At 47.6% G+C, this 27,481-nt stretch overlaps 1 protein-coding gene across 1 annotated transcript in view; it reads left to right on the top strand.

Moving 5' to 3' along the window:
- The window catches only part of LOC144151808 (sodium-coupled monocarboxylate transporter 2-like), an 89,278-nt gene that overhangs the window by 39,178 nt on the left and 22,619 nt on the right, over positions 1 to 27,481 (top strand). The window contains exons 7-9 of the mRNA XM_077682942.1: positions 14,703 to 14,832; positions 19,862 to 19,950; positions 21,022 to 21,131. Of these exons, the coding sequence (XP_077539068.1) occupies positions 14,703 to 14,832; positions 19,862 to 19,950; positions 21,022 to 21,131 (329 nt within the window). The remainder of the gene's footprint in view (positions 1 to 14,702; positions 14,833 to 19,861; positions 19,951 to 21,021; positions 21,132 to 27,481) is intronic.

Raw genomic sequence — 27,481 nt, 5'->3', positions numbered from 1 at the left:
GGGGCTCGTTGAAAATAACACAGAAATAAGGGTTGGCAGTCGAGAAAACCTCAGAAAGCAAAGGGGAGGATGTGGTAGATCATTGAAACAGATTAAGAATTTGGAAAGAAAGAAAGAAAGTGAAGAAAAAATGCCCGCCAGGTGGGATCCGAACCCACGACCTCCAGAATACCGGTCTGGTGCGATAACCACTACGCTACCGGCGGGGCGATTTTCCCATTCACTTTCTGGGGTATTTATGTTAGGTATGTTTGTTTCCTGTGCTTGGGGGTGGTAGCCAGCGCCATTCGGACTAATCGGGGTGAAGGGGACCTTCTTTTTAACCCCCGGGTCGTGACTCGAGTGTCTACGACATGTCCAGAGTGGTCGACCAGCTTTGAACCCTCTTAAGCTCCCTTTGGCAACAAGACTGCCAGAACAGAGGCCCTCGCTATGCATGTAGCGAATCAGAATAGGAAATGAGGGGCTCGTTGAAAATAACACAGAAATAAGGGTTGGCAGTCGAGAAAACCTCAGAAAGCAAAGGGGAGGATGTGGTAGATCATTGAAACAGATTAAGAATTTGGAAAGAAAGAAAGAAAGTGAAGAAAAAATGCCCGCCAGGTGGGATCCGAACCCACGACCTCCAGAATACCGGTCTGGTGCGATAACCACTACGCTACCGGCGGGGCGATTTTCCCATTCACTTTCTGGGGTATTTATGTTAGGCATGTTTGTTTCCTGTGCTTGGGGGTGGTAGCCAGCGCCATTCGGACTAATCGGGGTGAAGGGGACCTTCTTTTTAACCCCCGGGTCGTTACTCGAGTGTCTACGACATGTCCAGAGTGGTCGACCAGCTTTGAACCCTCTTAAGCTCCCTTTGGCAACAAGACTGCCAGAACAGAGGCCCTCGCTATGCATGTAGCGAATCAGAATAGGAAATGAGGGGCTCGTTGAAAATAACACAGAAATAAGGGTTGGCAGTCGAGAAAACCTCAGAAAGCAAAGGGGAGGATGTGGTAGATCATTGAAACAGATTAAGAATTTGGAAAGAAAGAAAGAAAGTGAAGAAAAAATGCCCGCCAGGTGGGATCCGAACCCACGACCTCCAGAATACCGGTCTGGTGCGATAACCACTACGCTACCGGCGGGGCGATTTTCCCATTCACTTTCTGGGGTATTTATGTTAGGTATGTTTGTTTCCTGTGCTTGGGGGTGGTAGCCAGCGCCATTCGGACTAATCGGGGTGAAGGGGACCTTCTTTTTAACCCCCGGGTCGTGACTCGAGTGTCTACGACATGTCCAGAGTGGTCGACCAGCTTTGAACCCTCTTAAGCTCCCTTTGGCAACAAGACTGCCAGAACAGAGGCCCTCTCTATGCATGTAGCGAATCAGAATAGGAAATGAGGGGCTCGTTGAAAATAACACAGAAATAAGGGTTGGCAGTCGAGAAAACCTCAGAAAGCAAAGGGGAGGATGTGGTAGATCATTGAAACAGATTAAGAATTTGGAAAGAAAGAAAGTGAAGAAAAAATGCCCGCCAGGTGGGATCCGAACCCACGACCTCCAGAATACCGGTCTGGTGCGATAACCACTACGCTACCGGCGGGGCGATTTTCCCATTCACTTTCTGGGGTATTTATGTTAGGTATGTTTGTTTCCTGTGCTTGGGGGTGGTAGCCAGCGCCATTCGGACTAATCGGGGTGAAGGGGACCTTCTTTTTAACCCCCGGGTCGTGACTCGAGTGTCTACGACATGTCCAGAGTGGTCGACCAGCTTTGAACCCTCTTAAGCTCCCTTTGGCAACAAGACTGCCAGAACAGAGGCCCTCGCTATGCATGTAGCGAATCAGAATAGGAAATGAGGGGCTCGTTGAAAATAACACAGAAATAAGGGTTGGCAGTCGAGAAAACCTCAGAAAGCAAAGGGGAGGATGTGGTAGATCATTGAAACAGATTAAGAATTTGGAAAGAAAGAAAGAAAGTGAAGAAAAAATGCCCGCCAGGTGGGATCCGAACCCACGACCTCCAGAATACCGGTCTGGTGCGATAACCACTACGCTACCGGCGGGGCGATTTTCCCATTCACTTTCTGGGGTATTTATGTTAGGTATGTTTGTTTCCTGTGCTTGGGGGTGGTAGCCAGCGCCATTCGGACTAATCGGGGTGAAGGGGACCTTCTTTTTAACCCCCGGGTCGTGACTCGAGTGTCTACGACATGTCCAGAGTGGTCGACCAGCTTTGAACCCTCTTAAGCTCCCTTTGGCAACAAGACTGCCAGAACAGAGGCCCTCGCTATGCATGTAGCGAATCAGAATAGGAAATGAGGGGCTCGTTGAAAATAACACAGAAATAAGGGTTGGCAGTCGAGAAAACCTCAGAAAGCAAAGGGGAGGATGTGGTAGATCATTGAAACAGATTAAGAATTTGGAAAGAAAGAAAGAAAGTGAAGAAAAAATGCCCGCCAGGTGGGATCCGAACCCACGACCTCCAGAATACCGGTCTGGTGCGATAACCACTACGCTACCGGCGGGGCGATTTTCCCATTCACTTTCTGGGGTATTTATGTTAGGTATGTTTGTTTCCTGTGCTTGGGGGTGGTAGCCAGCGCCATTCGGACTAATCGGGGTGAAGGGGACCTTCTTTTTAACCCCCGGGTCGTGACTCGAGTGTCTACGACATGTCCAGAGTGGTCGACCAGCTTTGAACCCTCTTAAGCTCCCTTTGGCAACAAGACTGCCAGAACAGAGGCCCTCTCTATGCATGTAGCGAATCAGAATAGGAAATGAGGGGCTCGTTGAAAATAACACAGAAATAAGGGTTGGCAGTCGAGAAAACCTCAGAAAGCAAAGGGGAGGATGTGGTAGATCATTGAAACAGATTAAGAATTTGGAAAGAAAGAAAGTGAAGAAAAAATGCCCGCCAGGTGGGATCCGAACCCACGACCTCCAGAATACCGGTCTGGTGCGATAACCACTACGCTACCGGCGGGGCGATTTTCCCATTCACTTTCTGGGGTATTTATGTTAGGTATGTTTGTTTCCTGTGCTTGGGGGTGGTAGCCAGCGCCATTCGGACTAATCGGGGTGAAGGGGACCTTCTTTTTAACCCCCGGGTCGTGACTCGAGTGTCTACGACATGTCCAGAGTGGTCGACCAGCTTTGAACCCTCTTAAGCTCCCTTTGGCAACAAGACTGCCAGAACAGAGGCCCTCGCTATGCATGTAGCGAATCAGAATAGGAAATGAGGGGCTCGTTGAAAATAACACAGAAATAAGGATTGGCAGTCGAGAAAACCTCAGAAAGCAAAGGGGAGGATGTGGTAGATCATTGAAACAGATTAAGAATTTGGAAAGAAAGAAAGAAAGTGAAGAAAAAATTTCTTTCTTTCTTTCCAAATTCTTAATCTGTTTCAATGATCTACCACATCCTCCCCTTTGCTTTCTGAGGTTTTCTCGACTGCCAACCCTTATTTCTGTGTTATATATATATATATATATATATATATATATATATATATATATATATATATATATATATATATATATATATATATATATATATATATATATATATATATATATATATATATATATATATATATATATATATATATATATATATATATATATATATTGTAATGAATGTTGGGCTGGACCGCGTAGAAAGTCACAAGCCTGGACTGCGCTCTCGCAAATGCACACACTAACTATATTAACCCAACAATGTACAAAGCCGGAAGAGACACTGCAGCACAACACAAATGGACTACACGCGGAAACACGAAGGTGCCGATGACACCGGACAAAGTCATGAAGGGAGTCGTATGCTCACAGACGGCGATCGCCGAGACGAGATGGTCTGGATGTGACGACTCGCGAGACGCAGTTCCCTGGCTGGCCACGGGGAGGTTACTGTAGACGTTGTAGAGGGATGGAAGGGCTTAGGCCTGCGCCACGGCGAGGCCTCGCTGCCCGCTCTCCACGTCACCGACACACCGCTCATTCTTGGGCAGGATCCCGGCTTCTGCCGGCGGCGTCCAGGGCTGTCGTCGGGCCTACACCGCGACGCACGGAAACTTTGAAGCAAGGGCCGGTGACGGACCTCGGGCCTACACCGCGAGGGCGCCGTCCTGCTGTCGTCTTGCCCGACCGCTTCCGAGCTCCTTCCTTTTCTTCTTCCCTGCTGGTCCGTAGTCTTTGTCCAGCGCTACACCCCGGGTTCGGCGGACTGGCCACCACACTGCACTGCGCCTTCACTACATATATATATATATATATATATATGTATATATATACTGTTAAATAGGAATTTAACAAAGCTTTTCAGTTGCCTATGACCAGACCCATTAAAACCCATAATTTCACGCCATTTACGTAACGAAACTGCGACTGTTCACCCCAATGTAACCAATTTGCTCCGCTAAAATATCCATTGTTTTTTGCACTTTTTCTAAAAAATCCATTGGCGAAATGCACTCATTTAGTGAATTCTGCCCGCACCGCAAGCTACCCGGTGTTTCCGCGTGGGGTAGCGGCGTCGGTTAGGTGCTAGCCCTGCCTGTCAGCATGTAGTCATGCGTCTCCACGGCTATATGTGCTATCGGCTCTACGGTTATTATTTTAGCTGCCAGAACACGATAACTTTGTCTTTCCAGGACACGCTCGAAATCTTAAATGCCATTTCATGGGGCGAGAACGAAAAACCTCGCCACCTTGTACAGTATCACAGCTAGCACCGTCTCACCAAATCTGACTGCGGAAAAGAGCATTAAATACTCGGAAAAGAATTCTTTCAGCATACGTTTCGTCCGTGAAGGTTTTTACCGGGGAAGCCTGCTTTACAGTTATGTCAGGTCCGATTTTGCCAGACAACAACTTCCCGCACAGTCCTGGGGTACAGAGAGGCGTAGCAATTCGGCTTAGGCCACAACCTTTGAAGGGGCAGTGCGATGCGTGGCGCCTATATTGGTCTCCCGTTCTTCTTGCGTTGCTGCTGTCCTCAGACTAGCGAGATGACGGTTATGGGTCCGGTGAGAAATCAACTCATCGGGAATGTTGGTAGTAGAAAGTACAGGTGCGGTGAAGAGAGACATATTAAGAACAGAAGCTGCTGGGCGACCATAAAAGCGGGAAAATGACAAAAATCCCGTAGTACGTTGAACGGCGATATTGTATGCATAGCTGCGAAGGGAAGAGTAATGTACCAGTTTTTGTGGTCCGGTTGAATGTGAGAAGAAATCATGTCGGAGACGGTGAGGTAAAACCGTTCGTTCAGGCCGTTTGTTTGAGAATGGTAGCCGGCCATGTTTTCTTGAGTAGTTTCGGCTGCACGCAGAACTTCCCCAAGCACGATAGAAAGACATACAGGACCTCGTTCATTAAGGTGAACTTGGGTTGGTCCATGGCGCAAAAAAATATTCTTCACAAAGAATTCAGCCACCTCAGTACTGCAGCCTGTGGGTCCAAAAGGCGTGTCCGTGTAGCGGGTGAGGTTGTGTATGGCTGCAACACTCCACCGATGTTTTTCCGAGGTAGCGGGAAGAGAGCCATAGAGATCAATTCGTGCGACTGCAAATGGAGGAGAGAAACAACCCATGGGTTGGAGTGTCCCTGCATGGCTGGAAGTCAGTTGTTTGCGATACTGACATGCGCGAATGATGCTAGCGTATAAGCCGGGCCAGAAAAAGCGGCTTTTTAAGTGGTCGCATGTCTTGTGGAAGACGAGAGGAGCTGCGGTGGCGCCGTCATGAAACGGCCCCATACATTTGTCTTGAAGAAGACGCGGATTATGCACCCCGTCTGTCGCCAGTTGGGTGGTAGTTGCAGCGGTGGAGCATGCCATGAATAATCCGAATTCTGTTGAGCTGTCGCCGTGCGCGGCTATTACAGAATTCACTCGCACCGCTAAACTGGTCAGTGAGATTCCTGCAGTAGCTATAGTTTCTTTGGGAAGCACTCAAAGCACTGGTGAATCCACGCACTACTCCACTGGCGCAATGTATAAGTACACCGTTATTTGAGAGGACGCCTGAATACCACCTTGGGTCGTGCATAACGGGCAACGTGAGAGGGCTTCTGCATCCGAGTACTTTTTGCCGGACTTGTACACAACGTTTCAGTTGTATTCTTGCCAACGAAGAACCCAGCGTATTAGCCGTCCAGTTAAGTTCTCCAAGAAAGCCACCCAACAAAGAGCGTGATGGTCAGTGACCACAGTGAAAAGACGCAAGTATGGCTGGAATTTTCGGACAGCCCAAAGTACTGCAAGTCCTCTTGTTGTGATATCGTATAGTTCCTCTCTGCAGTTGTCGAATTCCGGCTTGCGTAAGCAATCACTTGGTCGACAGAGGACGACCTGAGCTGTAATAACACAGCACCAATTCCGCGTCCGCTGCCGTCGGTCGCAAGGATGGTCGGAGCATTTTCAGCAAAGTGTCCGAGAACAGGATCGGAGATGCCCCCTACATCTCCGATCCTGTTCTCGGACACTTCAATTTTCAATTTGTTCAATTATTCAAAAGCTGTTCCACAGTCGTCGGACAACACAAATAGAGTACCAGTAGCGAGGAGTTTGTGTAGGGACGAAGCAACTGAAGCGAAGTTGCGAAGGAAACGACGAAGGTAGGAGGTCAATCCCTAGAAGCTTCAAAGTTTTTTTGGTGGTCTCGCGTGAAAAATTGAGGATGGCATTGACTTTATCGGGGTCGGCCCGGAATTGTTCCTTTCTTACCAGACCCAATACTTTAATCGATGTACTTGCGAAGCGGCATTTTTTAGTATTGGGGGTAAGTCCGTCACTGGCAAGGCAAATTAAATCGTCTTTGAGGCGTTGGGGGTGTTCCTATAATTTGGCGTAAAATACAACTATGTCATCAAGGCAACGTAAGCAAGTCATATATATCAAGCCGCGGAGAACCCTGTCGATCATTCGAATGTAGTCGGAGCACTGCACAACCATAACAGCATTACGTTAAACTCGTAAGGACCATCAAGCTTGCCAAAGGTCGTTTGTCTCTGTCTTCTTCATGCATAGATATTTGCCAATACTTCGATCTCAGTTCTAGACTTCAAAAGTATTTTGCACCTCCCAAGGTGTCTGGAGCATCATCGATAGGGGCATTGGGTGTATATCCTTGCGGGTGATGTTATTTATCACCCTGTATTCTACACAAAATCGCACAGAAGCATCCTTCTTCTGGAGTAAAATAAAAACTGACGACCACGAATTCGTTGAATGACTTACTATCCTGTTTTTGAGGATGTCGTCGACTTATTCCTGAATGATTTGACGATTTTTGGTGAGACGTGGTATGGGCGATGGCGAATGATGCACGAACCATCCGTTTCTATACGGTGGGTGGCTCCAGATGTTTGCGGTAGAATCGAGGATCAGGCAGAGTTAAATAAGGATTTCTGCTTCGCCAGAAGATACAGCAGTGTTTTTTTAGCTCCTGTTCGAGATCACGGCTGATGGTATGATTACTCGGCAGCGCCGGTGACCTAATACCGGCCGAACATTCTCCAGATGAAATAGGTTCAAATGAAACGGCACTCGTTGCTTCATAACTTGGGACAGAAGCAATGGTCGCGGCTTGAGGTAACAAAATAGTCTTGGACGAGGTATTCTGTGTCAGCTTTATCAGAAAACCGAACTGGGCGAGGGTATAAGAAGGCCTCGAAGGTAAAGCTTTCCTGTAGTACTAATAAGCACATCGCCACCAAGAAATTTCTCAGAGGGAACGTAAACTATTGTGTCTTCTCCAGGAGGAAGAGAGAAATTGCAGGGGGCCACTACTCGTTGTTCTGGGGGATCGGAAACACTGGCCATGTCTGTGTCGGTCATACGAAGCAACGGGTATTTGCAAGAGATCACTGTCTACCCCGATTTAAGGAAGTCCCTACCCAGAGCTGCCCTTTTCATCTCACGAGATAGCCACCAATCCAGCGTAATACAAATAAAGCTTCATCATGCACTCCAGCCTTTGTCTCTGCGGCGCAACGTCGCTCTTGCCGCACAAATATGTTTATAACAGCACTCGTTCGACATTGAATATCCAGATCGCATCCAACACGTCTCAAAGATTAAAACCCAAAATAAGTTCTTCGCCCTTGTGAGGCTCCACACGTGCGTTCAAATGCTGTGCGCTTGCTGTTGCCATTCGCAGGTGGAATAGCCGTCCCGACAGCATTCCTTCACAAAATAATCAGGAAACATTTTTTCATCTCCTTCACGACCATTTTTACAGTAAAAAATAAATTTAACTGCGTCATTTTGGTTCTTTCAGTAGGCAAGGGGTTTGGAACTGTTTGCGATGTTCCCCATTTGTGCCCTATTTCTTGGAGGCTTAATTTCGTTTACGTGCGTCACCTGTTCACTGTATGCCCAAAATAAGTTTATTTTTTTAGATGTTCCTCTCCTAAAATGTTAGTGCAAATTTTGCGTTTCTTCATTGATTTGGTTTGTCTGCAGTGAACCGTGAATTATCTCTGGGTTAATTTCTTGTGCCTATGGGAATTTGTTTTAGTTCAGTGTGTATCAAAGTTCCCAGTCCTTTGTATATCTGTTATGCTTTGCGTCGTCTGCTTGCTCTTTTTGTGCTTCTCATGTAACCCCCTTACTAAATTCATTCGGGCCTGTAAGGTAGTGCCAATAAATAAAACTTATCATATGATGAACACATGAAGGTAGTGCTGCGAGCTCAATGCCATGTCGAATGCCGGCAATGGTAACACAGAATAACAGAGTGTATAAGGTTGAATCATGGCGTTGTTAGCACCGCGTAGAGAGGGGCTAAGCTAGGGGGTTCTTACTTTACGCAATTTAAAACGAAATTCTTCATGATCTATAAAAATAGTACCGCAGATGTCCACAAGACCTTTCACGCGGATTCCTTCAACGAAAATAGATAGTGTGCTAAATGGCCGATCAGGGGGACTTCTAGGAATATGGTGCGTTGCAGTTGCACCCCAAGAAACTGCAGATTCTACTTTTTCGTGTCGTAGTTGGTGCCATTGAGCGCCGGACGAAGCAGCGAGACACAGCGGTGGCGGGAGTCGGATGGTGAACTTCGCCTCGAGGCCTCGAGCTCGGTTGCTGACCCGGGGAGTCCGAAGGCGATTGGAGGCGTGTTGCGTTGGGGTACCTTTGTGGATAGCACTCGTAGAGAGGTTGACGGGTGGCTTGTGGGCTGGTGGAGCATGCGAGTCTTTCATCTTGCTGGCGCCTTCTGCAGAATCGGGACACATGCCCCTGTTTGCCGCTATAGAAGCAGCTTGGTCGTGGAGGACGTTAAGCCGGGTAGCCGTAAGCAGACTGAAGAGGACCAGCAGGTGTCAGTGGCTAAGGATGAACATGTTGCGTTTGCGAAAGGATAGGCGGGCGACAACAAGTACCAGAGGTGAACATACAGATTCACGGAGAGGCATCGTAAGGACTGGATCACTGAGAGCTTAAGGCAGTGGAGGCAACGCGGCGTAGCCAGACCCTGGGTGAATACAGTAGAATCTCGTTAATACGATTCGGCATATTGTGTTTTTCGGCATAATACGTTTTTTTCGCTCCCGGCCAACGTCCCTTAAACAGAATGCCTTTTCGCGCGCTTATTACGATCACAGTTTTTCCGAAAAGTGGATAATACGATCGCGAAAGCGGATCTCGAAGGACATTTCTAGTAGTCTTACGTTTATTCTTCGGTATACTCGCTCAAAGCGCATTCCAACAAGCCAGGACCTGCATGTTGCAGGGGAATCGAGGAAGCGCAAAGGCCGGTTCTGCGGCAGAAACATTACTGCAATCCGTGGCTGTTCAGTGCATGGCTGACGACAAGTAAGGTGATACGCCCCGCCAGGTAGCGAATCGTATCATAATCTTACCAGGCGCGCAATGCTTGTACCAGGTGCAACTTCCCGACTTTTTTTATGGATCATGCTTCCCGCGCAGGGATTTGTTCTCATTTTACCTTGTTTCAATGCGCGGCCGTGTTTTCAGACTTTTGACAACGTCAAGTATATGCAAGACGCAAGTAGAAATTGTACGCCTATTTGAAGACAACCCGAAGAGGAAGTGCGTGGAATTGGCAAGCGAGCTCTCTTTGCCAGTGTCAGCACTCAGCACTATCGTCGCTCAGCAAGAGCAACTTCAGAAGAAGCTGCAAGTTTCTGGACCTGGTGTAAAACAAACGCGAGGTGCGAAGCAGTAGTCACGGGAAGACATCCTGCTTACATGGTTCAAGGAAGTTGGACCGACACGAGTAAACTTCGACGGGTCAGTCCTACGTGAAACAGTTGACAACAGCGCGCTCTCCTTGGGTATTCAAAACATTCAAGCATCCGGAAGCTGCCTTCAGTGAAATTTACGGCACGACACGAATTGTCGTTCAAGGCAGTATCTGCCAAGGCAACAAATACCGGCAGCTTCTTTCTACGTTTTAGTATAATGTACTCTTGGACATTTCAAAGAAGAAAAGGCAGCAAAGATTACTTCAGTTGTCTTTCACAAAAGTGAGTTGCTGACGGAGCATGCATATTTTCCTTCACTTTTAATCTATTTGGGCAATACGAGTTTCTGATAAGACGTTCTAATTTCCTCTTCCTGTATCAGTTGTATGTGTGGAGCCGAGATACAAGGGAGGTTACTTCCTGTTTGATTAGCTGGAGCATTTCCAGTGCAGAGGTCTCATGGCGTGGTTCGGAAAAGCCGAGCGAGGCCTTTACTGCGAGTTCCTCGCGCATGATTGAACTTATCGAAGAGCGAAAATAGCCTTCTTCTATTGGGGTGCGGCTGCACCACTGGGTGGGTGGGATCCGAACACACGACCTCTAGAATGCCGGTCTGGTGCGGTAACCACTACGCTACGGGCGGGGCTCTTTCCCCACCACTTTCTCGGGTATTTATGTTAAGGTATTTCTTGTTTGCTGCACTTGGGGGTGGTAGCCAGCGCCACTCGGACTACTCGGGGTGAAGGGGACCTTCTTTTTAATCCCCGGGCCGTGACTCGAGTGTCTACGACATGTCGAGAGTGGTCGACCACCGTTGAACCCTTTTAAGCTATCTTTGGCACTAAGACTGCCAGAACAGAGGCCCTCGCTAAGAATGTAGCGAATCAGAGAATGGAAAATGAGCGGCTCGGTGAAATGAGACAGCAAATAAGGGTTGGCAGTCAAGAAGACCTCGGGAAGCAAAGCGGAGGTTGTGGTGGGTCATTGAAATAAATTAAGAATTTTATGAGCAAGAAAGAAAGTGGTGACAAAGTGCCGGCTGGGTGGGATCCGAACCCATGACTTCCAGAATACCGGTTTGGTGCAATATTTAAATATAAATATATATATATATATATATATATATATATATATATATATATATATATATATATATATATATATATATATATATATATATATATATATATATATATATATACGATAGAGAAGTCAAACTGAAAAACATAGCAACATTTATTCTAACGTTTCGACCGGGGGCCGGTCTTTTTCAAAGATACAAATAGTGCAGATCAGTTGGGTTTAAATACATATCAGTTGTGGGCGGGGAAGAAAAACGTAGGCTCTACGCGACACAAAAAAGCCTCAGAACGCACAAGGTGGACAAAAAAAAAAGGGGGGGGGGATAGAGGGCTGTTGAAGTGCTGCCGGGGAACAGGGGGGAAAGGGGCCTAATGAAGGCAGGCGAAGCTATAGGATAAGAGGAAGGCATTGCAAGGTACTGAAGTCACGACGGGAAAGCAAGAAGGTGAGAACTAAGGAGGGGCTCGTTTTAGCTCGTTTGTTGACCGGTTTCTGGCGGCAGGTGCCAGGTAGGGCAACCTGCAGGGTGTGAGAGTTTCAAAAATACAGAAAATATGCAAAGAACCAGAGGAAATTGACTGGTGAGGAGAAAAGGGTGGGAAGCCCAGCGGTAATTACGGATGCCTAGTGCAAGCGTTAACACACATAAACAAAGGGAAAAAAGAAAAAAGAAAACGAGGGAAGGAAGAGGGGGATTGGGATTAGCGGGAGGGACGCGGAAACCACAGAGGGAGGGGGGTGCGGGGATGAAAGAGGTTCGAAGAAAAGACCAAGCGACCATGCGGGGATGAAAGCGGTTCGAAGAACACACCCCCAGCTTCACAGGCAGCGGACCCTGCAATAAGCCTAGGTGCAAACTATGCCCCATGATGACTAAAGCCTCTGTCGCCACCAGCACCACGTCTTCATTCTCTTTCCAGATAAGAGGAAACTTTGACTGTGACAGCGCAAACATTGTCTACCTTCTTGAATGCACCATATGCCACGCCCAGTACGTTGGTCAAACTGAGAATCCGTTTAAAATGAGAATCAACAACCACCGAGCACACATAAAGTCCTTACCACACCTTCCCCTATCTAAACATGTAAATAATCTAGGCCACCCTTTCCACGCATTCACAGCCACAGTGCTTCAGTCCAATTTCAAAACGCATTATGATCGTGAAGCCCGTGAATCGTACCTTATTTACAAGTTTAACACTGTCTTGAGCGGCATAAATGAAAACACAGGCCGATTGTCTTGCCTGCCCAATCAGGCACCGGAGAAGGCCGATGCAGCGAGCAACTGAGAAACTTTGTTCTGAAAGAGCAACGTTCTTACTTTTTTTTTTAATTTGTGTACATATTGTACTTTGTACTGTGTCAGTGTATTGCTTGTGTGTAGTTGCCATACCAGATGTACATATATTTCACCATAGTACCCCTTGCTTTATAATTTTTTCTTTATTTGTATGATTATTATTTTGTGTCCTTTTGCACTGAACAATTGCTATCGGGTAGATAAAACGGCTTGTCTTTTCTGTGGTGATATTCTGTTTATAGTTTTTTCTGTGCGTCTGTATGCGGGTATGTAAAGAAATATGATCTTGCGTGAATACTCTTCAAAAACTTCATGTGGCACTGTATATCTCCTTTTTTCTATGTTTTTCGCCTTATGTTCATTTATTTTCGGTATTTATGTGATCATGCTTAAATTAGCGTTAGTTTGCATTGTATTGTCCTTGCATTGCATGACCTCGTGGACGCCTCGTGGCCGGCTGCCACGTTTTTCGCAAGAAAGCGTTTCCGCGATTTCACGCCATGTGAAACCACGTGTTTTCTTCGAACCTCTTTCATCCCCGCATGGTCGCTTGGTCTTTTCTTCGAACCTCTTTCATCCCCGCACCCCCCTCCCTCTGCGGTTTCCGCGTCCCTCCCGCTAATCCCAATCCCCCTCTTCCTTCCCTCGTTTTCTTTTTTCTTTTTTCTCTTTGTTTATGTGTGTTAACGCTTGCACTAGGCATCCGTAATTACCTCTGGGCTTCCCACCCTTTTCTCCTCACCAGTCAATTTCCTCTGGTTCTTTGCATATTTTCTGTATTTTTGAAACTCTCACACCCTGCAGGTTGCCCTACCTGGCACCTGCCGCCAGAAACAGGTCAACAAACGAGCTAAAACGAGCCCCTCCTTAGTTCTCACCTTCTTGCTTTCCCGTCGTGACTTCAGTACCTTGCAATGCCTTCCTCTTATCCTATAGCTTCGCCTGCCTTCATTAGGCCCCTTTCCCCCCTGTTCCCCGGCAGCACGCCCAACAGCCCTCTATTCCCCCCCCCCCCCCTTTTTTTTTTTTGTCCACCTTGTGCGTTCTGAGGCTTTTTTGTGTCGCGTAGAGCCTACGTTTTTCTTGCCCCGCCCACAACTGAAATGTATTTAAACCCAACTGATCTGCACTATTTGTATCTTTGAAAAAGACCGGCCCCCGGTCGAAACGTTAGAATAAATGTTATGTTTTTCAGTTTGACTTCTCTATCGTACAGCTAACCTCATAGCCAGGAACCTTTTCTCTTATCGATATATATATATATATATATATATATATATATATATATATATATATATATATATATATATATATATATATATATATATATATATATATATATATATATATATATATATATATATATATATATATATATATATATATATAATATATATATATATATATATGCGTGTGGGTGTTGTCTGTGTGCGTGTGTGTTTAAAAACAACGGAAGTCCAGTATTAGAAGGCCGAAAGAAGTACAATACTTCCTCTGTTTCTTTTTATTTTTTAGTTGGTAATAATTGTGCTGTTAGCATTTGTGTGTTGACAAACAATTAACAGTAAAACGCGTTTATTGTGAAGACCGAACACAAACCTTCCGAGTACATGTCAGGTGCCTTACCAATTCGGGCTATCTGGGAGACTCTGTTCTCCGCCACTGTCCATCACGCTGACTATTTCGTTGGTCGCCCATTCGATTTAAATAACTGCCGCGCAAACAATAAATTGGGTGCATATCTGCTTGAATTGCTGCAAATAAACTTCACCCATGGCTCACACGAGTTTACATAACTACGTGCAAAAGGAACGCTAGGCTTAATTGGTCAAATATAACTGCGTAACTGAGAGTTTCAACCTGCTATCTTTTACAGAATTTGTTAGACTGGATTTCCTTTCAGTTGACTTTGAAGCTACAAATCAAATAAAATAGAAAATGAATGCTCAGCATTCCACTGCCGACATTACAAGGCATTCACAGTGCTGTGCCATGGCTACAACTGAACATTGATGTTTCACTAAAGCTTTTCTTATTTAAACAGTGCGAGGAATTTGAGCACAACGATATCAGGCACCTTCGCGTTTGCATAATAACCCTGTAAGTTCTTCGCATTTTCAGGACAGTGCTAACGGGGCCACTGCTTCTCGTCGCTGTGTATTTAGTGCATCTGTCTATGGTAGTTGCTTTGGTGGTGTGGTTTCGCGGCTGCGACCCGCTGCTGTCCGGAGCCATCAGGACTCACGATCAGGCAAGTGGAGCTTTTTTCTTGATTTTGACGAGGAAGGGGATGGTATTCTGACCGTAATATTGGTACTCACTTTTCATCGACGGTGTCCTTTAGGTTGTTTCGTTTCTGAGATCTGTAGAACATTTAGAGAATGGGGCTTCCTTAAATCGGAATTTCTGGGTTCCATGTCGCAGGGTCAATTCTTTGATTTAAAAAAAAACTCCAGGCTTTACGGAGAAGGGTTGGCGACGCTGGAACACTTATCGAAGGTTTACGTGTCTGTTAGCAATGTCAAAATTCCTAAAGTTTTAGCCTTCGTCTCAAGCAAAATTTACATTGAAACAACTACGCATGAAATGCAACATATAAAATTTCAATATCCTTCAGGTTTCACCACCACCACAGAACATTCAAACGGCCAAGTGCATACGTTTTACTGAAAAAAAAATTCCATAAATTCTTTGCTGCCTTAAATTTCTAGCAGCTCGCTGTAAAATTGAAGGCTCTTTGATCGACCAATCCAAGAAATTCGAAAAAAAAAGAATGTTCACCCTAAATCCTTCTTCAAATAGTTTTGGTGCTGAGCCCAAGGACTCGGATTCTATTCCGGGCCGCGGCGGCATCTTTTCTGATGAAGGCGTAAAGCGAAAACGCCCGTGTGTGCGAGATTTTGGCGCGATTTAAAGATCTCCCGTCGAGTCAAATGTATTCCGGAGCCCTCCACAACGGCGCGCATCATCGCCAGCGTAGCGTCGTTGCGTTAAACCTCATGAGCGATCAACTTTCCCGATTACATTTTATTTGTACTTCATCGCCTCCTCCCCTCCCGCCGTTACGCTGACATTATATGTTCATGCGGTTCTGTTATCATTGCGGGGCTTCTTTAAGCTGGAACTTCTCTCCTTGTAGGTGCATTGTTTGCGTCGTTTATCGCCTGAATTAAAATGTCTAGTGCAGTCGGGTCAAACGCGAAGTAAACTCAGGTTTAGTAAACACCATTGTATGCATGTCTTGGAGGTCAAATCGGCGCGCAATCAAGTACCATGGTCAATGTCTCGGTGAGTATTCCTAATGGAACCGTAGGTGCTACGAAAATTAAGAAGCCCGTGATGATGCTGTTGCCCAAAGTGGGTAAAGAACGAAATACAGTAATCAAAAGGCGAAAATATGTCATCACACAATAGGAGAAATGTATAACTGTTGTAAATATATTTAGTTGATTTAGAAACGGCAAATATTTTGCCAGGTTTTTAAAATAGGCGGGTGTTTCAGCCTATTGTTGCAATGATTTACAATATGCTCGCGTCTTCTTAATCCTTGAAGAAAGCTTAGAAAGAAAACTCAGTTGCGTCCATTGTGAAATCTGAGGAAACAGTGGGGGTGTAGTCCTCCTGCGTGGGTTCCAACTTAAACATCCGCTCTTCGGAGAGCGGGCGCGTCATCGCCGCAAAAATTCTTCGGTAAGCACAAAAAAATTGGCAGGTAAACTTCAGTGGCGCGAGAAACGCGCCTGTACAAGGACCCTGTATTTTTCAAAGGTAGCTGAAACGCCACCTTTCAGCACCGTTTCCTCCTCGCCCTTCATCCTCGGCCGCCATTAGTGAGCGACACTCACCGGCACGCACGGCCCATTTTGTTTCGCATTGGGGGCACGTTGAAATGCTTGCTGGAAACGTGGAAGTTCGGGTCCAAAATTTATAACGACGCTTCCCCGTAGTACGTAGGAATAACAGTTTATGATTCGTGCGTGTCTTAGCTATCATATTGTGTTTTGAGGAAAACAAATTGCGCGCTCGAGCTGGTGCGTCCCACTCTACTTTTTCGGTATCCAACGGGCGATTTATTGCGGGACTTGTTTCACCAGCTGAAAAGTCTAGCACTTTTGCATTTCTGTTTAGCTCAAAAGTGCGTAATGGTACCACAAAATTGAAAATGAGCCCCAGCATTGTTCTAACTGCCGACCCGTTAAAAGTTGATACATGTACGCCTACTGTCGGAATGGGTCACGTGTGTACATTTTCTCCAAAAATTACCAAAACCGTCCACTGAAGAGAAAGTACATTTTATTGCGTACGCGAATCTTATATTCAGGGCAGGATCGGCATCCCACAGATCTGGAAAACAGAAGGCACAAGTTAACTGCGTTCCTTGGCAGCCTTTGATAATGCCCCATATAGCTTCAAAAGAAAAGTGTTCTGTTTAGCGTACGCGTTTCGAAAACAGCTACACAAAACTATGAACACTACGTGGCAGCAGATTTTACTGTCTGTAAACGAACAGCTTTCGTTTTTTAAAGTTACAAAGTTCACTCACGTGCTCCTAATTCTTTTTCAGGTAAAAAAATGTTGTTGTGTGTGCGCGCATTCTGCAGCGTGGACGACCCTTCCAGTCCCCTTATTTTGTAACAACTCATACTGACATTATCATTGTAAAAATAGGGCATTTTTGATCACCGGAGAGCATACAAAAAGACTTTATTCTTGCTCAATTGCTCCTTTGTCGTATGCGTGTTGGTATTATCTCTTATCAGTGCGTCAGATAATTAATATTTTGATAACAACTATACTGTATGCTGCATCGATCACTTCTGCCGAGGACTATTTTCGGGAGGAATAATCGAAACTACCTTGGAAATAATGTCTACCGCTGAACTATGGAACGAACCTCCTCTGTTCACCGCTGAGAACTAGGTTCACAACAACCACTTCACAAACAAACTATAAAACATCAGGCTCTCTTATAACAACTATACACGCATGCATAAAATTCGTCCTCCAAGTGCAGAACAATAGGGACAAACAGAAAAATGGCTGACGATTTCTGTACTCCCTAAAGCGAAATTCATGCGCTGCGCGAATTAGAGTCTCCTTGGTCACGCCGCATAGCTGTTGCGCTTCAGGAAGCGATCGCGTGATCACTATACTCTGCCGTTATCTCGAAGCGCGTCGCCGCCGCTCAGCATGTTGTTCTAAATCGTACTCGAACCTAGCGCGCGAATGTAACGTGGTTCGGTTGAGCCACGCAGCAAGGATGCCGAAGGGCCAATATACGGGCATCACATACCGTGTGCTGGGCATCTGTGGCGCTGCATGGGCATACTGTCCTCCCCCTAATACTTGCGCCACATTTTCATCCCCCGCTTTCCGGAGGGCTCATCTTCGGTGGCCTCTTTGTTCTCTCAGTTACCTCGTAGCGCGTCGCCGCCGAGAGCGTCACGCGAGGCCTCGGCATAGCGCCTTCCCCCTCACACCTTCGTCACGCTTTCCTCTTTACGTTTTCCTTCTGCCTTCAGTGTCGCCTTCGTTCGCTCTGTTACTAGGCCGGCGACGCCGTCAAACAACAGTAGCGGACGCGTACGTGCTGCGCAGTAAAAATACACACTCCGAACACAGAGAACGACTGAGAGAGCGACGCAGAACGACATAGATACTTTGCGTACAGATAACCATTGAGTTCAAGAGGAAAAATTAAATTTAAAAGAAAAAGATCAAAGACGGGTTTGCTCTCTGGCGAAACGTATTTTCGTCCGCTTCAAATGTTCTCAAATGGAAACAAAATCGCGACAAACCAGATTTTGCGGCAATGAGCGTGGGTGTTTTCGAATACCTGGCTTAAAACGAGCAAAATACAAAGAATCATGCTGTGATTGTTATTAAAATCATGCGAGAAAACGTGGACGGAAACGTCACACTGCAATTTTATATTTTACAGTCATGTTAGTATCAAGCTTGACCCACACTTCCAGAGGCAAGTGTGCTCGAACGAGTTTATTCGTGATGGCTTAACTCGAAAATCCTTGCTCGAGGACAATCAATTTTTTTCCTCCCGGTGCAATGCGGCGACATTGCTCCCCGTTTTCTGCCATTTTTCTCTCCCCGGAAAAACAGCTGATCGCCTTTTGCCACTCTGGTAGAGCAGCCAACGGCACAGTTAGTCCATATCACGCTGTAGCCAAGGCCGCAGTGAGCATAGTGTAATTGTGCCTGTTTTCGCGTGCAGCGCACATGCGCCCCGTACGTACTACGCTAACCAATGGCGTCGTTTCCCAGCAAGAAATTAGTTCGCGGCGGGTCATCGGAGGCCTCTTGTTACGAGTCCAGCCTGGTGCAATAGGGGAGCAGAAAAGGGCGAACGGGTGAAGAGTATGTAGAGGGTGGGCAGGACATTCTCCTTTCCTCTTTGTACAATGGTTTGGGCTATCTTTGGAAAATACGGAGGCTTTAGCCCCTGCTGAACCACTGCGCTCTCTAAGAGTGGGTCTGGGAACCACCGGTGAGGTGATTCCAAGGCCAATCGATAGAGGCGGCGGGCGGCTGTGGGAACCTGCTTCTGCCCCTGCGTTTCACCCGCCCCACAGCTGATGGACATGTGGGCCTACAACTACTCTGCCGATAATTAATATATACCAATGTATTCAGAGCTGGCACCATGTCATTGTGCTCAGTTTACACATTACCGTGTTTGCTTCTGTCGTAACTCTTTCAAGGTTGACAATATATTTCAAGGGCGCACCAGCCTGTTCAAAAGTTTGTCTCATTCATACCCCTGACGGTATCACGGTAGAGCAAATGTTACTTTGATTTGAGCAGTTTAAAATGTTATACTGATGGTTTCTATTGCGTACTCCTAACGCTCCACTCAAAGTCCGCTCGTTGCTGTATGTCCGAAGTATGATATAGGCGTACGGCGCATTTGTTACTTTGAAAGGTCTTTATTTTGCCTCTAACATGAGTATTGTTACATTTGACGTCAATGTTTCATTTTTTACAACCCCACCATTGCCAAAACTTGACACCTGATATTTATCTGACTTAACTGCCTGTTCTCTCATCATTACCATTCTCACGTCTTGGCTGCTTATACTGGTTACATTCTGACTGCCAATTCTACGTGAGAAAAGCGGCAAAGGGTCTTTAGTTGCGCTTGTTATAGCACCTTACCCCGTCGTCCTATCTCTGTAACGCTTGGTGATAGTCTGTGATTGGAGGCTGCTCACAAACATTAACAAGTTTGCAGTCATTGCAACTGATAAATGATTTTTCCTTTGCAGATTCTACCCTTTTACGTAAAAAAACACCTAGTCGGATTCTCCGGATTCACCGGGATCTTCCTTGCAGCTATTGTTAGCGCTGCAACGAGGTATGTATCTTTATTATGAAACTTGCTAACATCGAGGGGGGTCGAGGCTATAGTTAAGCCTCTTGAAATTGTTTTTTTACGGTGAAGGCGTTGCTGAGGGACTGTTTGTAATTTGCGCTGTAGATTATAGATGGCAGTACACATGGCAGACTAAAACGTGAAGAAACGCCAGTGTGCCCTTGGAACCGCAAGCGCCTGTGCTTGCAGCATCACGCCGTTATTGAAAGATACCGTGACCCCACTCTGCGCCGTTGCTCTGGAACATGACCAGTGGGATAACGACGCCGTGACTCACCCCCACAAGTTGGTCATGCTCCCCCCACGTCGCACCGACGCGAGGGTCAACGCGTCACATTCTCCTGCATAAAAGCTCTCATTCCCTATACGCGAAATAGTTTATTTAATTCTGCAGAACTTTGTGTCAGAAACAATCCGTTATGCTTCGGCCTTTTCAGAATTGTTTAAAATGAAATATTTCACTCACCAGGATGCACATTAAAACGCTTGTAGGCAATAAATTAAGAAATAATGGCGCATTTTTCACTGCCTTATAAAAGGTGGAGTTGCATTTGTTACAATACATTTTTGGCTGTCGAAGTTTTCTAGGGGCAAAGCCCCTTAAGGAATGGGTCTGCTTGCGTCTCTTGTCACCGTCGTAATCGTCGTTTTATGTAATCAGGCCACTAAAACACCGAAAAACTCGTTCACGCCTCGCGCTAGCACATCACGCGTAGTAAAAAAACACTGCAACACTCCTTTACGCCTAGCGCTGCTGAGCTTCGTGCTTCGAAGACAAGAGGCTTTTACAGCACTGCTCTATACCTGCACCCCCAATGGTTTCAACTCCGTCGGCAGAAACGCCAACGGGCCAAGAATACACTTATACACTACATGCTTCGCCCCTCCCCAGGTTTAACGTGAGTGGAAATGGCCCGGGATTTTTATTTGAACAATAGCAAAATACGTTTATGTGGATCTCGTTGGTGTGCAAAGTTTTTCCGACGTTTAGGAGGGTTCGTTATAGTGTTGTTTGGCGCCTTTTACATTTAAATTTGTTTCTATTTTTTTCAGCACAATTTCTTCAATAATCAACTCTCAGGCTGCGGTACTGTACGTTGACGTTGTTTCCCAGCACTACAGCAATCTGGGCTCTCGTGTACGTTTGCTTACAAGGGGAATAGGTAAGAGTTAAATTTCGCCTCTCCTCCTTCTTGGCAAACTGATGGAGACGAAATAGTGATGTTCTTTTGATGCGCGAGCCGAGAGGACGATCTCGACTCGCTCCGATGACCAACGACCGATGCTTGGAGCGGGTGAGGGATGAGGACTGCCTTCCTTGCTGGATATTAGGTTTATTTACACTATTTACATTACTCCAACTTTACATCAGGTCAGAGTGACGGTTACATTGTCACTCTGACAGCAGCAGCCTGTTCGGCCGAGATCTATACTGAACTAGATCCCCTCTCGACCGACCCTCCACAAAACCCAACACTCCGGTTTTAAAACAAAAACCCCGCCTCCAAGAAGGGGCCGTTCAAGAAAGAGAGAAAAACCTTTCAAAACAAAAAATACAAACCATTGATTGGCCACAGACACCAGCCAATCACACACATGTCCCCACCTGCGGTCACGTGACCCAACACTCTCTCTTATGCACTCGTAGTGCGTTTCCCACGCACGCTGTTGCACCCGATAAGCAAATACCCGACATCTGCGGCCTAAAGTGGACACAACATTACGTTCAGCGGACGGCCTCTGCTCAAAGGCCAGCCGACGGCTTACAGCTGTCTTTGCGGGACCAACATCCTCCCGCGACGCCTCCCGCGACGCCGTGCGTCTGCACGCGCGGCGGGACAATGAGGGTTGCTAATCCCCTCCCAGACGAAGGCCGCCGCCGCCTGCCGCCAGTCCCACCGGAAGACGCGCTTCAGGCCCACTCGGTGGTCTCCGAGGCGATTGACTCGTCAACGACCAACGCCGCCGCCGGAGTCGAAGATTTTCCAAACTTACACCGCGCGCGCTTTCAACACTAAGAGATACGATAATCTGGCTTCCCGTCAGCTTGTTATGCCGAATGACCCAGCCACCTCCGACGCGACAGAGATACTCAGGATACACACAAAAGAGATACAACAGAGATACACACAAAAGGACGGGCACAACACACGCTCTCCGCGGCTCCGAACTTGGCGTCCGTGCGGCTACATGAAATGGACACAGGATCGTAGCTACCACGGAGGCGACGCCAATACATGAGCCACCGGCGGCCTTCATTAATTACATGCGGAGCCCGAAGTTAACACCTGCGCACTAAGAATGTTGTCCGTACACTAGCTGTACGTACAACATTACTCTCACTGCACGTTATGTCTTACTGCAGAGCAAGAACTAAAAAAAAAACACTCAAGCCGTTACGCGAGTACAATACAAAGTAAATACAAATTACAATACACTACAACAATACAAAATCAACCTGGTACACACCAACCCAACCAGCACAACGCGCCGGCCAACTGCACCAAAAACGGGTACAACACGGCATACTCAGTGCCTTGACCTAGCCATGGCTTGCGCAACATCAAACAATAAACAAAAGCGCTCAACTACAGGGCCCGTGAGAACAAACTCGTGGCACCCTCTACCATTAAAGGCAACCAATCCCACGAAGGGTATAAATGTTCAAACTTCACAACTGAATGAATGACACCATCCACTCTTAAACGTTACGTGCATGCAGGGGCATTCTTTCACCATATGGAAAGGAACAGACACCCGAACAAACCCAAACGCACAAAATGAGGCTAGTCCTGTACAAATAAAAAAACGTTTAAGGACGTTCACCGTCTTTTCACGCACTCGCGGATGCCTGTTCTTTCAGAATGCACCAGATTGTTCATTCCGGTTGCGGTTCCCTTGCTGTCCAGATGCGATGTACTGAAAGTTCATTTTTCAGTACTTGAGACACTAGTTCGCGCACAAGCGCCACAAGTGGGCCCTACTTGCACATTCCATGGCCCACCATGACCACATGCCAATGGCCCAAATAAAGGAAGGCACTCGCCATTGTACCCAAAGGTACACTCCCTACCGTGCTGTAACCGCGGCTCTGCTTCACAAGAAGACAGCGTTAAACCCGCCAAACTGCGCTACTCGCAAATTACACGCCTTACGACAGCTGAACTCAACCAAACATGCACACACAAAAAGAAAACTAACTACAAGGGGGAGAACGACAGTACAGGTAAAACTAACAATACTTCTCATCTGAGCGATCCCTACACACCCAGAGAAAGACACGCTAACAACTACGTGTGCGCCAAACAACACTGACCTGTTCTATCTAGCACTGTACACTATTCAGCGCAAACACCCCTTTCCACGGCGGCATACACCGACCGTCGCACGGAAGCTGACTCCGTTTCATGCGCCACCAGCTGATCCTACACTAACGCTGGTTCGGCTCGCGGTGTGCTCTGCTCCCGGGAGAAAAGGAGCACCGTACGCGGCGGTAACGCGAACTACGTTGTCGCACCTGCGCCTTCACACCTGCCGCCGCCTTCCGCGTTCTCGGGCCCGTCGGAATCGACCTACGCGCAAGACGCCGCGGACCCCCTGCGCATTCATGCTTTGCGCACGGAAGCTCCACAATTAGGCGCGCCGATCCGCTGCCCTTCCCCGACCCCTGCGCTTCCTCTGCCTCTTCCGAGATGAGAATGCTTTCTGCAGCTTCGCTCGATCTCTGAATTAGCTCATCCACGAGGGGCTCCTCGCGGTCGGCCGCGGAATCTACGTCGGCGCATGGGGCGGTGCTACTCTCGACAGTTCCCTGGATGGCCTCAACAACAGATAGCTGTACATTGCCCGCCTGAATTTCCAGAGCTGGGACAGCTGCCTCGCGCAGTCCCGTGATTTCATCTGTCGCGGTGGGAACGCTAAGGGGTTTCTCAACAACTGGAGTGGTTTCAGCCCCCTCAACTGCATTCCCACTCTCCTCATCCTGTGGCATTCGAAACGCCCATGATGGAACAGACACTGTGAAAATATTGGTATCCTCTTCGAGTTTACCACTCCTGCGAAGCTTCGCTTTTTCATAGGCGATCTCCGCTCTTCCTTGCGCTAGTTGAGCACTGAGCTCCTCAGCCGTCCATACGGACGGGCTATCCGCGCCCCGGCTACCCGCTAGCCTTGCTTTTTTTAAAGTATGCTGAGCATTTTTGAGAGCTAATTCAGCTCTCAACTCCTCGATCTCGGGCACAATGGCACTAACCTTCCGGTCGGTGCCGCGACATCCCGTTAGCATAGTGGCCATGGTAAACCCAGAGAAAACAAATCAGGGCCCAATGTGCTCGCTCCGGGTTCGGCCGAGTCGCAGTGTCGCTGATCTAGCAGCTCGTCGACCAGATGCGCCGCTCTCGCCGCTGGGATGGGGCCGTGCTCCCTGGGCCGGATCCCACGAGGCCTCCCGCTGAGGTGTCGCCCCGTTGAACTGCGGCTTACGCCGCCCTGGGCGGGAGCCCACGAGGCCTCCCGCTGAGGTGTCGCCTCATTGAACCACGGCCTACGCCGCCCTGGACCGGAGCCCACGAGGCCTCCCGCTGAGGTGTCGCCCCGTTGAACCGCGGCTTACGCCGCCCTGGGCCAGAGCCCAGGAGGCCTCCCGCTGAGGTGTCGCCCCGTTGAACCGCGGTTTACGCCGCCCTGGGCCAGAGCCCACGAGGTCTCCCGCTGAGGTGTAGCCCCGTTGAACCGCGGCTTACGCCGCCCTGGGCCGAAGCCCTCGACGCCTCCCGCTGAGGTATCGCCCCGTTGCCGTTGAATAGCGGCTGCTGCTGCACTGAGCCGGAACTCACGAGGCCTCCCGCTGAGGTGCCGCCCCGTCGATGCTTGGAGTCTGGCTCGTTGCTGGTCGGAGCCGAACCTTGCGTTGAAGGAGTCTCTCCGCAAAGCCCCACCAGCTCCAGCCGATGGTCGTGGTCATCCTGCCGACTGCGCCAGTTAAATTTAGCCTCTCCACCTTCTTGGCGAACTGATGGAGACGAAATAGTGATGTTCTTTTGATGCGCGAGCCGAGACGACGATCTCGACTCGCTCCGATGACCAACGACCGATGCTTGGAGCGGGTGAGGGATGAGGACTGCCTTCCTTGCTGGATATTAGGTTTATTTGCACTATTTACATTACTCCAACTTTACATCAGGTCAGAGTGACAGTTACATTGTCACTCTGACAGCAGCAGCCTGTTCGGCCGAGATCTATACTGAACCAGATCCCCTCTCGACCGACCCTCGACAAAACCCAACACTCCGGTTTTAAAACAAAAACCCCGCCTCCAAGAAGGGGGCGTTCAAGAAAGAGAGAAAAACCTTTCAAAACAAATAATACAAACCATTGATTGGCCACAGAAACCAGCCAATCACACACATGTCCCCACCTGCGGTCACGTGACCCAACACTCTCTCTTATGCACTCGTAGTGCGTTTCCCACGCACGCTGTTGCACCCGATAAGCAAATACCCGACATCTGCGGCCTAAAGTGGACACAGCATCACGTTCAGCGGACGGCCTCTGCTCAAAGGCCAGCCGACGGCTTACAGCGGTCTTTGCGGGACCAACATCCTCCCGCGACGCCTCCCGCGACGCCGTGCGTCTGCACGCGCGGCGGGACAATGAGGGTTGCTAATCCCCTCCCAGACGAAGGGCGCCGCCGCCTGCCGCCAGTCCCACCGGAAGACGCGCTTCAGGCCCACTCGGTGGTCTCCGAGGCGATTGACCCGTCAACAACCAACGCCGCCGCGGGAGTCGAAGATTTTCCAAACTTACACCGCGCGCGCTTTCAACACTAAGAGATACGATAATCTGGCTTCCCGTCAGCTTGTTATGCCGAATGAACCAGCCACCTCCGACGCGACAGAGATACTCAGGCTAAGCACCCCCGTCCTAAGACACACAAAAGGACGGGCACAACACACGCTCTCCGCGGCTCCGAACTTGGCGTCCGTGCGGCTACATGAAAAGGACACAGGATCGAAGCTACCAGCGGAGGCGACGCCAATACATGAGCCACCGGCGGCCTTCATTAATTACATGCGGAGCCCGAACTTAACATTAATCGATTGCTAAATTTTTTTTCCTCGCTTTACAAACCGCAACACAATTTTACGGAAAGTTTTAATGGTGAACACCCTTTTCTTGTATACCGGAAACAGTGAGTTTGCTTTTTGCGCTGTTTGGTGTAGTTATTGGTCGGCATCTTGAAATAACTGTAATCATTGCAAGCAAGGGATAATTAAACCACACAGGAGAGGGAGAGATGAAGCGCAAAATATTTCAACTCTTACAACTCTGGCCATCACCACTTCATACTCGCCTTCAGCGGCTACAGAGAGAAATTAAGCTAAGCTACTCAAATCCGGTTTACTTAATTTGCTCTCCGTTATCCCCGCCTAGCGCAGCGCTTAGTGCACATCATCCTGACGGCAATCTTAAGAACTCAATAATTATAATGGCAGCACACAACGGTTCTCTCAGAAGAAAGTGGATAGGCGTGGAAGTTTGTTGGGTCTCCTTTGAGTGGATGTGAAGATGGAAATCGGGGACTATGCCTACAAATTTTTACCTATTCCCAGCAGAAGCATACTACCTGTCTCAGAGGACGTGAGGTATGACAATTGAAGATCTTGAGAAAGTTCTGGTAAACGTGAAAGTTTGCTGGAGACTTCGAAAATGTTGAATTAGCGCAACCTCGGCACGGGCACACCAGGAATAAATCAGACAGACCGCACCACTCTTTCCAAATAAAGAATTTATCAAAATTGACACAAACCTGAATGCCAAAAAATGCACACACCTCACCGCACAACACAAAGAAGTTACAAACACTTGTGGCATTTCCCGTCACACGTGATAGCGACCAACCTCGCCGGCGGCTAAAGAAAGACCTTTTTTTTATAATACAAAGCTTTCTAATAACAAACAAAGCTGCTCAGCAAAATCCACACTATGATATTAAGATTTACCGCTCAATGTGTTTAATTTGAGTTGATAGGTGCTTTTGAAACGGAGCTGCTGAATTAATCATTTATCTTTAGAAATACGTGCCAATGTTTTCATTCGCCACCGCGGCGGTAACACAGAGGTCACGTAAGTTTGTGCAGTTTGAAAAGTGGGCGCATAATATTGCGGATACGAGGTGCTGATCAATTTTTGGAAAACACTGACAAGGTCAGCCTTTTAGAGCATTTATCGTGCACCGTTGTGGCATGACTGACCATTTTGAGCTTTTACGGAGCGAAAGAAATGCAGAAAACTTTACTGAGCAACACATATTTGGGGTCAAGAAAAGGTGGGTAAAATGATGGTAGGGAGCTCGAACATGCATGGATCCAGAAGGCCAGGACCTTAGATCCAGCGGCTCGTTCCCTGTCCGTTCATGTCATCTTGGTGTTACCAGCTGGATATCGCCGCCTCACACGTCTCGTTAGAAGTGAAATATGCAATACTACAGTTGTTCCACCCTGTCTATATCCTT

Source organism: Haemaphysalis longicornis, unplaced genomic scaffold (genome assembly GCF_048455015.1).
Source record: "Haemaphysalis longicornis isolate Haplotype H1 unplaced genomic scaffold, Haemaphysalis longicornis Haplotype H1 scaffold_9, whole genome shotgun sequence".
Lineage (NCBI taxonomy): Eukaryota > Metazoa > Arthropoda > Arachnida > Ixodida > Ixodidae > Haemaphysalis > Haemaphysalis longicornis.
This window is presented reverse-complemented; position numbering and strand designations above follow the sequence as displayed.